We start from the raw sequence: 14179 nt of genomic DNA on the forward strand, positions 1-14179 counted from the left end.
AAAAGAAAGAAAAGATTTTAAAACGTCCTGGCAATCCATAACTTTTGATACACTAATATCTTTTGGCAAGTGGTGTTTGTAGGCCAAACGTCTGTTAGAATGGGACTAGAGTCCCGGAACTTTAGGTCTTCAAAAAAATTGCTGTTGGTGGCAGCAAGGTGGCTTAGCAGGTAAAGGGACTCATACCAAGCCTAGTTGATCTGAGAGAACCGCTTTCACTGGTTATCTCCTGACCTCCATGTGTTCCTTGGCATGCCCCTTCCCACCTTTGCCAAAAGTTTAATTAAAAATTATGTTTGAGTGTTTTTTTCTGCATCTATGTGTGTGCACCGTGTGCGTGCCTGGTGCTTGTAGAAGCCAAGAGAGGGTGTCAGATGCCCTGGAACTGCAGCTAGAGGTTATGTGAGCCAGCATGTGATACTGAGAATGAAAATTGGCTTTTTACAGGAGCTTTTAACCACTGAGCCATCTCTCCAGCCCCTAAATTGTAATTAAAAAATATTAGAAAGACTTGATATTATTATGTTTAGTTAAATTAGAATGAGTGATCCTAAACTTGGAACTGTTGTGACTATTATCAGTAGCATTTAATGCAGACTACATCATAACTTGGAAGGCGTGTCACTGTCGTAGCTAACAGTGCTGTCACATGCTGATGTGCATTTGCACTTGATTTAGAAGATGACTGAAAGTTTTATTTTCAGTTGAGTTTAGCCGTGTGGTTCCATATTGACTCCTTGGCTATTTGGCATGGGAGTGGGGTTAGGATGGGGAAAGTGTTAGTCTCAGTAGTAGAGCTAGGTTAAAATGTCCACAGAACTTCTATTCTGTTGCCAAAGCTGGCCTTTATTAAACTCGAGATCTTCCTCCTGTAGCCTCGTGAATGCTGGGGACTTTCGGCATTGGCATCGTCTCCAGCACATTGTACCATCTGTTTAGTTTAGGTCCTTGTTGGCTTGCTTATTCTTTGTATTGTACAGTTGTCGTAGTGTTTTGAAGTTTTGATTGATATTTTTGGCCTTTATTAGAACTGTCTTTTTTATTTTATTGAGAGAGTCATACTATGTAGTTCTAGCTGTCTTGGAACTCCCTGTGGAGACTAGGCTTGCCTGGAACTCACAGAGATCTACCTGCCTGTGCCCCCCAAGTGCTGGGATTAAATTTGTGTGACACCTTTACTCCCAAGATGTTTTGCCTGAGGGCTAGTACATTTGAAGATTGCCATGATGTTCTTACCTACTGTGGTCAGACTACAAGTATCTCTATATTTTTTTGTCTTTTAGAGACAGGTTCCTTTTGGTGTAGTTCAGGCAAGCCTCCAATTGTGATCCTATTGCCTCAGTCTTTTCAGTACTGGGATTAGAGGTATGTGCCATTATATATAGCTTTCTTACTTTGTTCCTCCACATGAATATGAAACTCCAATCCCCCCCACACCATTGTGGGATTGACGGGTCTTTGTATGCTAGGTTAAGCACTCTATAATTAAGTCCACATCTTTTTTTATGTGTGTGTTTTTTTTTTTTTTTTTTTTTTTTTTTTTTTTTTTTTTTTTCCAGTCGGATTTCACTGCTCTGGAATGTTTTTCCTTCTGCTTTATTATTTCACATAAACTTGTTCATCAGTTTCACCTTTGAATCCAGCCCTGTTGTTGGTAGCCAGTGTTATAGTCCTTTTTTCCACTGTAGTTTCAATTGTCCTGCTATTTAAGTGGCTGTTTTTCTGTTTGATGTTATACATGCTTGCAGTTTTAGTGTGCGTGCGTGTGTGATTAAAGCCTTTACTAACAGCCAGTGAGTGAGATGGCTCAGTGGGTGTGGGCCATGGTGTTGCCACTAGTCTTTGTGACCTGAACCCACAAAGTAGGGAAAAAACCCATCCCACTCAGAGTTGACCTCTGACCTCTCTTAGTGTGCTCCACTCCACTTAGAAAAAAAAATAAAAAACATCCCTCTTCCTAGTTGTGTCTGTTTAAAGCCTGGACCCAGGCAGATTGTTTGCTTTTTGTTTTTTGAGACAATGTCTCACTATATAGTCCTGGTTCTCTTGGAACTCATATAGACTAAGCTGGCCTTGAACTTTCAAAAATCCACCTGCCCAAGTGCTGGGATTATTAAAGTGCTATGCCACCTCTCCGGGCACTGATAATGTTTTGTGTTTTGTTTTTGTGAAGTTTGTTAAAATCCCATATTCACTAATTGGGTAAAAATTTTCCCAACAAAGTTTTACATTTTAAAATTCTTCAGTTGTCTTGCTACTGAGAATTAAAGAGAGCCATACAAAGAACTTTTCTAATTCTGTTTTTTATTTGTTGGTTAGCTTCTCTTAAAGGACCAATTTATAAAGAAAGGAAAAAAAAAAAAGCTTTTGGGCCAACAAGATGGCTATGTAGGCAAAGGCTACCAGCCTGGAAATTTGAGTTCAGTCCCTCGGACTCATATGATGAAAGGAGCTAAATCTCTGAAAGTTGTCCTGATTTCTCTGCATACATGCATACACAAGTAAGAATAAATCGGTGTGATTCATTACATATAAAGCTAAGACTGTGGGGCTGGAAGATGGTTCAGTAGGACTAGAGATCCTAGCACCCATATCGGGTGTCTCACAAATGTCCGTAAGTCCAGCTCCAAGGCATCCAGTGCTATATTCTAGTCCAAACATGTGTAAATACATTTATAAAAATAGAGACAAGTAATGATAACAGTGAATAAAGGTTAATGTCTTAATGGCTTGGATGTCTATTTTTGTGAATTCAAGTAGTACTTTTGGTTTTCTTCTCAGTCCTGTGTATTAGTTTGGGCAGTTTAAGCTTAATTTATCCTTCTAACAAGTAAAACTAAGATGACTGACATAAAATTACTTTTCTTCTTCTTTTTTTTGTTTTTTTGAGACAGGGTTTCTTTAATAGTCCTGGAACTCTCTTTGTAAACCATGCTAGTAGCCTTGAACTCAGAGATTCTCCTGCTTCTGCCTCCTGGGTGCTGGGGTTAAAGGAGTGGACCCACTACCCTTGGCAATGGGTTTTTAAAAGCTTGATTTCTTATGTGTGTGTTTTGCTTGCATGTATGTGTGTGTACCACAGGTGTGCCTGGTACCCTCAGAGGTCAGAACAGGGTATTAGATCCCCTGGAGCTAGAATTAGAAATGATTGTAAGCCATCTTGTAGGTGTTGGGAACCAGACTTGGGTCTTCTGCAAGAGCAATAAGTTTCCTGACTATTGCTCCTGCTCCCCTTTTATTTATTTTTTTGCTTGGGGTTGGGATACTCATGCATAGTGCATGTGTAGAGGTCAGAGAACAGCTTTCAGAAGTTCATTCTGTGCTGCTACCATGTGGGTCTTTTCTTTTGAGACAGTCTCTCTACAGTCCAGGTTTCCTGGGACTAATTTGTGTAGCCTAGGCTTGCCTTCAGTTTGCAATCCTTTGACTTCTGCTTCTTGGGTGCTGGAGCTTACAAATGTTCATCTTTTTGCTTTGTCTTTTTTTCTTTAAAATTTTTTGTTGTTTTTCAAGACTGGGTTTCTCTGTGTAACATCCTGGGCTGTCCTGGAGCTTCCTCGTAAACCAGGCTGGCCTCCCAAGTGCTGGGTTAAAGGCGTATGCCACCACAGCAGACTCTTTTAAATATTTTTTTTAATTATTTTATTTATGTGTATGGGTGTCCTGGTGCCCCTGAGGCCAGAAGAAGCCATTAGATCTCCTGTAGCTTGTATTATAGATGGTTGGTTGTGAACTGATACACGAGTGTTGGAAACTGGACATGGATTATCCGGAATAGCAGTCAGTGTTCTTAGCCACTGAAGCATCTCTCTAGCCTGTTATTTAAAAAATGTTATGGTACTGACTGCTCAACACATACTTCATTCATGCTTGTTGAAAAGTACATGTCACTGAGCTATGTCTCCCATCTCTAGCAGTCTTTTTTAAACAACAACAACAACAAGAAGACTAAGAAGGTTGGAGAGATGGTTCAGAGGTTAAGAGCACTGCCTGCTCTTTCAGAGGTCTTGAGTTCAATTCCCACCAACCACATGGTGGCTCACAACCATCTCTAATGAGATCTGGTGCCGTTTTCTGGCTTGCAGGCATATATGCAGGCAGGACACTGTATACATAATAAATATTTAATAAAATAGACTGAGAAAAGGATGTATAATTCTTAATCAGATTAAAAAGACAAAGTATTTTATTAATATTTTTGTCCTTTGGATATTTCTTAGTAAGTATTGTTTCACTTCAGGTGAGCTGCAGAAAGCAATTGACTTGTTCACTGATGCCATCAAGCTAAATCCTCGCTTGGCTATTCTGTATGCCAAGAGAGCCAGGTAAGAACACTTAAGTACAAAAGTACCTTTTATAGACTTTTTATCCTTCTTTAAGTAATTTTGATTTTGTAGAAATCCCAAAGGTTTTATTGTTTGAAGTTTTTCTTAATACTAACTTGGTTTTTTAGTGTGTTCGTCAAATTACAGAAGCCAAATGCTGCTATCCGAGACTGTGACAGAGCCATTGAAATAAACCCTGATTCAGCTCAGCCATACAAGTGGCGAGGGAAAGCACACAGGTAAAAGAGCAAATAGGGCTGGGGAAATGGCTTAACTGTTAACAGTGCTTGGACGACTGAGTTTGACCCCTAGGTAGTAGTGGTGCACACCTGCTGTCATCTCTATTCATACCTGAGCTATATCAGCCTCTCGGTGCACCTGAGAGTCACTGAACTTCTCCAGGAAACAAACACTTGTGAAACACTTAAGTTTTACCAATAGAAATAATTACCAAACTGGGTGAAAATGCCTTTTATTCAGATTTTTTTTTAAAGGTCCCAGTAATGAATAAAGTTTCAGGCTAGGGTATTCAATATACGATCATTATCTCTCTTGGATTTTGTTTTTTTTTTAAGACAGGGTTTCTCTTAGTAACAGCACTGGCTGTTCTGGAACTCACTTTGTAAACCAGGTTCGCCTCAAACTTTCAGAGATCTGCTTGCCTCCTCCAAGTGCTGGGATGAGAGGTGTGTGCCACTACCGCCTGGAGAAAATGGATGTTCTTTGCACAAATGTATTAAACGACTCACAGTAGTGACTTTAATGAAGGCACTTCTCAAAGAGAAAGTTGAGATAAATGTGTTAATACTGTGTAGGTGGAAGAGACAACTAACATGTTGTTTGCTATCTTGGAAATCGGCCACTAGTTCTCAAGTGGTGGTGATCTGCTGTCTTATACGAGCATGCTCTCATCTTGTGCCTGGCTGGTTACAGATTTAGAATAAACTTAAGAGACAATAGTTCAGTGTATTTTTATGGGCTCTAAAACCTGTGTGGTAGGCGTGTGTACTTACTGCTTCTGTTACTGTCACTTAAGTGACACAACCGAGAAGACGTATCTTTAGAAATTCATGATTTGAAAAGTAAACTTTAAAAATACTTCTATGAGTGGCAACTGAGGCTCTTACTGTTTGGAATAGACGCTAGTGCTACCTCTGCCACTAGTTCAGTGTTGGAGGAGGCACCAGCCATATAGTAGGCGTGTGTGTGGTTTGTTTAAACTCTACTGTATATCACAGTGAAATCCGTCTATTTGTCTTGACAATCTTCAAATGATGTAGATTGTCTTAGGATGAATACTCAGAAGTACTCAGAACTCTAATGCAGATGCTACCGGAGAGGAGCTAAATTCCTATCATGTATATTGTATTCCAATCCAATTTTACTGAACTATTGAATAAATCTTTTATTTTCCTTCAAAAAAAGAAATTCATGATTTGAATGAAGAATGTTTAAATTGCATTTATGTTAAAATTTTTAATTATAAACTGAATGTTTGGCCATTTAAGTCTTTGTCCCTATGTAATTTTATAAACCTACCATATATGTAACAATATTTCATAATTATTACCTTAACACAGCATACTCTCCAAGTTAGTTGTAAAGTTTTTCTTGACAGCTAGGATTGTCCTTAAGAATATAGCCCATTCAAAATATGTGGCAGAAACAAATATTTAGAAAGCTAATTTTAGGTTTGGGGGGGAGTTGTTACATGTGATATTCACATTTCTATTCATATTTGGGTTTAGGATTTGCTTTATCATTTTTTATTACATATATCTTGAGGGAGTGGCAGTATTTCATGTCATGGTGTATGTGTTCTCCACTTTTTTTTTTTAAAGATAGATTTATTATGTGTACAGTATTCTACCTGCAGGCCAGAAGAGGGCACCAGATCTTATTATAGATGGTTGTGAGCCACCATGTGGTTGCTGGGAATTGAACTTAGGATCTCTTAACCCCTGAGCCATCTCTCCAGCCCTCTCCACTTCATTTTCAACTGCCTCTCCACCCCTAGTCTTTTAGTTCTGAGTCTTAGTTTGGGTTGTTTTCTCAATAAAGCAGACCTATGGGCATGGCTTTCCCTTCAGTCCTACAAAGAAAATACCATGTAAAATGTGTTTGATGTTAAAAATTACTGCTTTACCTCCTCCTTTTAAGTACTTTAGAATTATTGTGGGAATTTCAGTTTCATCAAGTTTTTAGAAAGTTACCCATCATGGTAACACAGTTCTTAAATTGGTTGATTAAAAATTTGTAATTTATAATTAACTGGAAACTTTCTGTTATTCTGCTTTTGTAAGTGGCTCTTTCAGTGATTTTTTTTTAAAATCTATTTCAGACTCTTGGGTCACTGGGAAGAAGCAGCTCATGATCTAGCCCTTGCCTGTAAACTGGATTATGACGAGGATGCCAGTGCAATGCTGAAGGAGGTTCAACCTCGGGTATGTCAGAGTGTCCTTATGACTTCATGGCTTTGTACTTGGCCTGGAAGGTATAATCTCCTGACACAGGTGATGAAACGTGGAGCGGTAAAGGCACTGATAGTGGGCTCTGCCTGGAAACTCATTTGTATGTCATGCTTCCAATTGGACACTGTCATCTTTTCTACAAGACTTCAGTGGAGTGATACGCAAAATTAGAAAGGTGATGCACACAGTTGGGAGGCAGAAGCAGACAGATCTCTGAGTTCTGGCTATGTAGAGAGACCCTGTCTCAAGAAAGAAAGGGCAGGTTTACAATAAGGAAAGCAACTGAAAATCATAAAATGTGACCCAGGGTTATGTTTGACATCTGCTCATCCTTATGTAATAGGGGGTATGCAGAGGACAAAGTCCTCTCTGGGGTTAATTTCAATTTTTTTTTAAGTCTTTACTACGCAGAAGTTTTGGGGTTTTTTGGGGGGGGGGGGTTGAGATAGGGACTCTCTGTAGCTCTAGCTTTTCTGGAACTCCCTTTGTGTCACCAGGCTGGCTTGGAACTCACAGAGATCTGCCTGTCTGCCTCCCAAGTGCTGGGATTAAAGACGTGTGCCACCACTGCTCTGCAAGACTTTTTTGGTTTTTTTTTTTTTTTTTTTGATTTTTCGAGACAGAGTTTCTCTGTGGCATTGGAGCCTGTCCTGGAACTAGCTCTTGTAGACTAGGCTGGCCTCGAACTCACAGAGATCCGTCTGCCTCTGCCTCCCGAGTGCTGGGATTAAAGGCGTGCGCCTCCACCGCCCGGCTGTTGTTGTTTTTAATAAAACTCTTTATTCCAAAAACTATAGAACCTTTAGAGTCTTTTATTTGTTTTGCTCCTGAAACAGAATCTTAAGATTTGCCTATCTTGGAACTCGCTCTGTAGACCAGGCTGGCCTCAAACTCAGAAATCCACCTGCTTCTGCCTCCCGAGTGCTGGAATTAAAATTGTTCATCACTACACCAAAGTACAAAGTCTTTTTATTTTATTTATTTATTTTTTTAAGGCAGAAGTATGAACTGGGGATATAGCTCAGTGGTGGAGTGCTTGCGTAGCATTTACAAAGTCCCAGGTTCAATCCCCATTTTTAATGAATGAATGAAAGAAAAAGAATAAATTGAATTTACCCTTGAATATTTTAATACAGGGTTTTTTTTTGTCATTTTTATTATAATAAACTTAGCAAACTAGCTGTTGAACCATACTCTAACAGAAAGTACTTAAAATATTTGTATGGATACTAAAGTAACTAACATTTGAATACCAACTGTTTATCTCTAAAGCATTTGAAAGGTCTGTTTCTGCACCTCCACCCCTTTTTGGGTGGTTCTAGTGGTCAGGCCTTGGGTGTGTTAATCACGTACTTACCACAAAACTCTATCCCAGGGTCTAAGACTGAATGTTTCTGACTGTGTGTCCCCCAGTTTTTAAAGTATTGTTTTCATTTTATGTTATGGGTATTATAACTACATGTGTGTTAGGGTGTCATGTTCCTGCAATGCCTGTAGGAGGAAGAGGAGGGCATTGAATCATCTGGAACTGGAGTTAAAGACAGTTGTAAGTTGCTATATGGGCATTAAATATCAAACCCAGGTTCTTTGCAAGAGCAGCCAGTATTCTTAATCATTGAGCCATCTTGCCAGCCCACCTTGTCCCCCCCATTTTATAGGTGTAGAAACTTGAAATATAGACAGACTGGCAAAAACTTGGTGTGTGTTAAGTATCTGCCTACTTCTGCAGATGTTTTTAATGATAGTTTGTCTGCTGCACTGATCTGGGACTGGTGAATCCTAAGTTCTATGTTGTGAGTAGAAGCCATTAAGTAAGAATTGTCCTAAAATTTGTAATGTATTTAATCCTTGAGCTTTGTCATAAACGTCAGTTGACTTTATCAGACTTTTCAGGCAAACTCACTTTCTGATTCTTCTTTCCAGGCTCAAAAAATTGCTGAGCATCGGAGAAAATATGAGCGAAAACGTGAAGAGCGAGAGATAAAAGAAAGAATAGAAAGGGTGAAGAAGGCTCGAGAAGAGCATGAAAGAGCCCAAAGGGTAAATTGCTGTAGCTAACCCAGTAGATGAGACCTTAGGACACTGTTGCTAATTCTCTGTTCTTAGATGGCTGTAGTATGTGGGGTGCTAGCCCTCAAAAGGAGTCTCCTTACATTCTATCCTTTCTGTTTTTAGTTTCTAAGTTTAAGTGATCTTGTATTTTATATTTATATTTGTTTGTTCTTTTAAACTTGCAAATTTGGGCCAAGAGTATAACTTACAGAGTACTTCTTCAGTAGGGCTGCAATCCTCCTCCCCCACCAACTCAAAATTTCCTGGCCAGGTTAATTTAAATTTGATATTGCTATCATTTTGCATGGGCACTAGTCCTTTCCCATAGGATTTGTCCCCTGTTTATTTTATGGTTCCTCCCTTTCTAAGTGTAGGTTCATGGCTATTAAAAAAAAAAAAAGATTCTAGCTATGCATCTAATCCCAGCATTCGGGAAAGTGAGTCAGCATAGTCTTGTCTCGGGGAGGGGGGGATTCTGTTTATTTATAATTATACAGTTGTATTTTAGAAATGTAGAAAGAGGCTTCCTGCTACTCTTCTGCAGAGGGAAGCAGGTCTTTGCCCTCCCCCACCTCTTTCATCTCCTTTACCCTTCTCTCAATAAACTCCACACTCAAAAAGGAAAGAAATATAGAAAGAGAATTTTGGGGAGGAGGAGAGGAGGAGATGGAAATTTTTAATAAAAAAAAAATGAGGAAAAAAAGAAGAGAGAATTTTGTTAGTTTGCCCCCGTAGTGTTAATACCCTTACTGTTTTTCCTAGTTTGTTCTTCCCAGTGTATCTTTGTATATTAGTGTTATGTGACAAGACTTTTCCTCGGGGGGTGCTAGGCACACATCTGCTCACGCCAGATAGGGAGTCCACAACAGACCAAAGTACGAATGCAACGTCCATCTTGGTGAACCATGAGTTTTTATTGGTTTACTTATAGGAATGTGGGTGAGGGCTTCTCTGTAGGAGAAGAAATGACTTAGAGACAGCTGCATCACCAGTGTCCACTCAGCATGGGTGACAGCTCACAAAAAGCTGGGAACCTGGAGCACACTGCACAGCCTGCAGGCAGGCTAGCAGGTCACAAAGTGACCTTTCCAAATAACCTCTTCAGGCAGTTTGACTTGACTGAGTGACTCTGAGCAGCTTGGCTTGTTTACTCTTAGGAAAGGGAACCTAGAGTTTCAGAGATCTCTAAAGGTATTTTGAGTTGTTTACTTTCTGTATAAAGAGCTTCTCTACAGGATGGACTGTTTTCATTTCTGGAAGAAACCGTTACACAACTGTTGTAGACTACTAGCATTGCTGACGGTGTATGTAGCTATATAGCTGTATATAAGGAAGTCTTAATTTTACATCATACTTTAAATATACATGTTTAAGTGTCATAGTTTATTAAAAAAAATGCCTATGTGTTTGTATTTATTTGGTTTTCTTCTCTTCATGTCCTGGGGATTGAACTGGGCCTCACATGAGAGGCAAATGCTGTACCACTGGGATACAGTCTATCTTGATGATTTTTTTCTAACTAGGTATGAAGGAAGGTTCTAATTGACCTTTGTTGTTGGTTATAAAAACAGCTCAGAAAGACTTCTTCAGTGTTATTTTACATTTTGCTGGGAGAATGTAGAAAAGATGAACCTAGGAAGTAATCTAGACATGTCTTTTCATTTTGGAGCTTTAAAGCAAGCGAGAATTCATAGCTTGCATAAGTAGAAGCACGTAATTTGCCTAGTCAGAGAAGTAAAATTGCTAGAAATCATTTGTAAAATAAGGCCCAGTGATAGTTGGAAATGGTTCTTCTGTTTGTGTTGAACCTCACCATTCTACTGTCCTCTATCTAATTTTTGATTTTTGATTCCCTGGATTTCCATGAATAGGTTAAGTTACATAATTTGTTTTCATTTTATCTTCAAGGAAGAAGAAGCCAGAAGACAGTCTGGGCCTCAGTATGGCTCTTTTCCAGGTATGTATGAAAGGAGAATATGGTCAGAGTGGTGGCACACGCCTTTAATCCCAGCACTCAGGAGGCAGAGGCATCTGAATTCCTGTGAGTTCAAGACCATTCTGGTCTACAAATTGAGTTCCAGGTCAGCCAGGACTAACTATACAGAGAAACCCTGTCTTAAAGTATCTTGAAAATCCAAAGAGAGAGAAATATGTTCACTTCTTCGTGTGTCTGTGTTTGTGTGTTGAGAGTTCTTTGAATACCCTGGAACTGGAGTTACAGCAGTCAGTTTGGAGCCTTCCAAACTGGGAACTGAACTGTTTTCAGAGCAGCAAGCATGCACTCCTAACTGTTGAGCTGTCTAGGCCCTCTTTTCTTTCTTGTAAATGTTTTATAATCAGAAATTATTAGCAAAACAAGCTTTCATTGTAAGCAGAGGACTAGCATTCAGGAAAGATGAGGGGGAAAGAAACTAAGAAAATAAGTTTTGTTGCCTGAAGAGGCAGCGTGAAGTTTTTATAAACAATACACTTTTAACAATTGGTTTTGTTTGCTTATTTTTTAAAAGACTGTCTTCTACTTTGTTAATAGTATTCTCTCAAGGAAAATTTGTTCTTATATGACATTGGGTAGAACTATTTATTTCAAAGCTAGAAAATGTAGCATGTGTTTGCAGGCAGTGTTTGGTTCATGCAGAGGTGGACAGATCTCTGAATTTGAGGTCTACAGAGGAGTTTCAGGACAATAATTGTATATTATTTTTTAGCGATTCTGATTGTTTAGAATGGGACTCCTAAATACATTGATTCAGCAGGCCTGGTGAAGCTCACCTGTCATCTCAGCTGGTCCTGGCTAGTTTTATGCCAACTTGATACAAGCTCGAGTCATATGAGAGGTTGGAACCTCAATTGAGAGTATGCCTCTGTAAGATCCAGGTGTAGGGATTTTCTTAATTAGTGATTGATGGGTGCTATCCTTGGGCTGGTGGTCCTGGGTTCTATAAGAAAACAGGCTGTGCAAGCCATGGTGAGGAAGGCAGTAAGCAGTATACCCTCCGGGTTCCTGCCCTGTTTGTGTTTTTGTCCTGACTTCAATGATAAACTGATATGGAAGTAGTGTAATCCAAGTAAACTCTTTCCTCCCAACTTGGTTTTGGTCAAGGTTTTTCATCACAGCAATAGTAACCTTAACTAGGACACTGACTTTAGGAGGTAGAGGCCAGAGGCTCAGGATTCTTGACCATTTTCACCTACAGAGCAAGTTTTGAGCCTGCCCAGGCTCTCACCTGTCTGATTCAGTAAGCTAGAAAGGGAAATTAATTTTTGTTATCCCTATTTTAGCCAATACTTGAGGAATAGCTGCTCTAGATGAATGCCAAAACTAAGTAAAGCAAGCTTAGACGGATAAAAATTAACTTTAAATTGAAACAAGTAACTCTGAAGAAGAAATTCAAAGGTGATTGACCAAGCATGGTGACACACACCTGCAGACTTAGCATTTAGGATGCCGAGGGAGGAAATGAAGGGTTCAGGACAGCCACCCTGCATCAGACAACTCATCCCCACCCCCAAGACAAGTCTGACGTTTTTGTTTGAGTAGAAACTTGGTGATGCCCCTAATTATTCTTTTATCCTTCTAGGTGGTTTTCCTGGGGGAATGCCTGGTAATTTTCCTGGAGGAATGCCTGGAATGGGAGGGGGCATGCCTGGAATGGGAGCAATGCCTGGACTCAATGAAATCCTCAGTGACCCTGAGGTTCTTGCAGCCATGCAGGTAAGATTTGGAATAATAAAGTTGGGCTTTGGTCATCAGAGCCTTTCTTCTTTTGTGTGATGACAAGCACTCTCTGCTAATATTCCTCTATGTTATCAATTAACTAATTTTACAGTCTGGCATTTTTCTATCTAAATTGAAATAAATTTTTTAAAGATTTGTTTTGTTGGCAGTGCTGGCTCACACCTTTATTCCAGCACTCAAGGAGCAGGCAGATACTTGTGAGTTTGAGGACAGCCAAGCTACACTCAGTCTTGTTTTGAAAAACCTAAAAAAAAAAAAAAAGAAAGAAATTGATTTTTTTTTTTAATGTCTGTGAACATTTATTTGCATGTTTCTAACATGCACGTAGTGTTCTTGGAGATCATAAGAGGGCATCGTGAGCCACCATGTGTGTGCTGGGAACCCAAGCCAGCTCCTTTATGTGTGCCAAATGTATGCTACCAGATCCCCTGGAGTTAGTTACAGGCTGTTGATTGGGAGCTGCCTGTTGCCTGGCATATGTTCTGGGAACCAAACTCGGGTCCTCTGGAAGAGCAGCACGTACCCTTAACTGTTGAGCCCCAGCCTAAAGATTACATTTTTGAAAGTTCATTTTAGGAAATAGTAATTCATGTTTCTTTATATCAGTGTTACGTGTGCTTTCTTTTTCGTTATTGTTAGTTCAAGTTAAAGAATTAAGTTTGACTTGAGTTTGGGTGCTTTGAAGCTATTCCCAATCTTTGTGTATCGAATGTGGCTGAAGCATTTTATGCTGCTTTGACATTAAGGTATTTAGTATTCAAAATCGTGTCTCTTTATTTAAAACAAACGTTTTAAATTTTAGATTTAGAATACTAAACTTGATCCATTGGGCACGTTGCTTAACTAAGTTATAATTGCCGGGATGTGGTGGCATACACCTTTAATTCCCAGCATTTGGAAGGCAGAGGCAGGCTGATTTCTGTGAGTTTGAGACCAGCATGGTCTACAGTGCTAATTCTAGGACAGCCAGGGCTACACAGAGAAACTCTATCTCGAACAAAAACAAAACACCCAACATAGCTGAAAAATTCAACCCCACTCCCTATTTATTTTTTTAGGATCCAGACGTCATGGTGGCTTTCCAGGATGTGGCCCAGAACCCAGCAAATATGTCAAAATATCAGAACAACCCAAAGGTTATGAATCTCATCAGTAAATTGTCAGCCAAGTTGGAGGTCAAGCGTAATATCAAACAGCCCTTGCTGAATGAAGAGCAGCTTAGCTCACTTACTGGATGTTGCAATAATACAAACCAGTGTACCTCTGACCTCATCAGGAGAGCTGGGGTGCTTCGAAGACTATCCCTACCCTTCTGCGTCAAATGCGGCTGAAGCATTTTACAGTGGTTTGCCATTAGAGTCTTCATTCAGATAATGTTTTCCTACTAGGAATTATAAACATTTTTCAACCTTAAACATATTTTTTAAAAATTTAGGGGGTATTAATTCCTCCACTTTTCTTTACTAATCTTTGGGTTTTTCCTTTGAATTACTGGGCAAGGAAGCTGAATATGGTCGACTTACTGCTCTCATGAATGGAAATAAAGATTTGTTAGTGGGAAGTAAATAAAACTCATTTAAGTTGATTGAGTTGGA

The 14179-nt window shown here is 39.4% G+C and overlaps 1 protein-coding gene across 1 annotated transcript in view; it reads left to right on the top strand.

Moving 5' to 3' along the window:
* St13 (ST13 Hsp70 interacting protein) overlaps positions 1 to 14179 on the top strand; it is a 30116-nt gene extending 15937 nt beyond the window's left edge. The window contains exons 6-12 of the mRNA XM_038342480.2: positions 4241 to 4325; positions 4454 to 4564; positions 6667 to 6769; positions 8720 to 8836; positions 10757 to 10805; positions 12427 to 12560; positions 13643 to 14179. Coding sequence (XP_038198408.1) covers positions 4241 to 4325; positions 4454 to 4564; positions 6667 to 6769; positions 8720 to 8836; positions 10757 to 10805; positions 12427 to 12560; positions 13643 to 13915 — 872 coding nt within the window. The 3' untranslated portion in view covers positions 13916 to 14179. The remainder of the gene's footprint in view (positions 1 to 4240; positions 4326 to 4453; positions 4565 to 6666; positions 6770 to 8719; positions 8837 to 10756; positions 10806 to 12426; positions 12561 to 13642) is intronic.

This window comes from Arvicola amphibius, chromosome 9 (assembly GCF_903992535.2).
Source record: "Arvicola amphibius chromosome 9, mArvAmp1.2, whole genome shotgun sequence".
Taxonomy (NCBI): Eukaryota; Metazoa; Chordata; class Mammalia; order Rodentia; family Cricetidae; genus Arvicola; species Arvicola amphibius.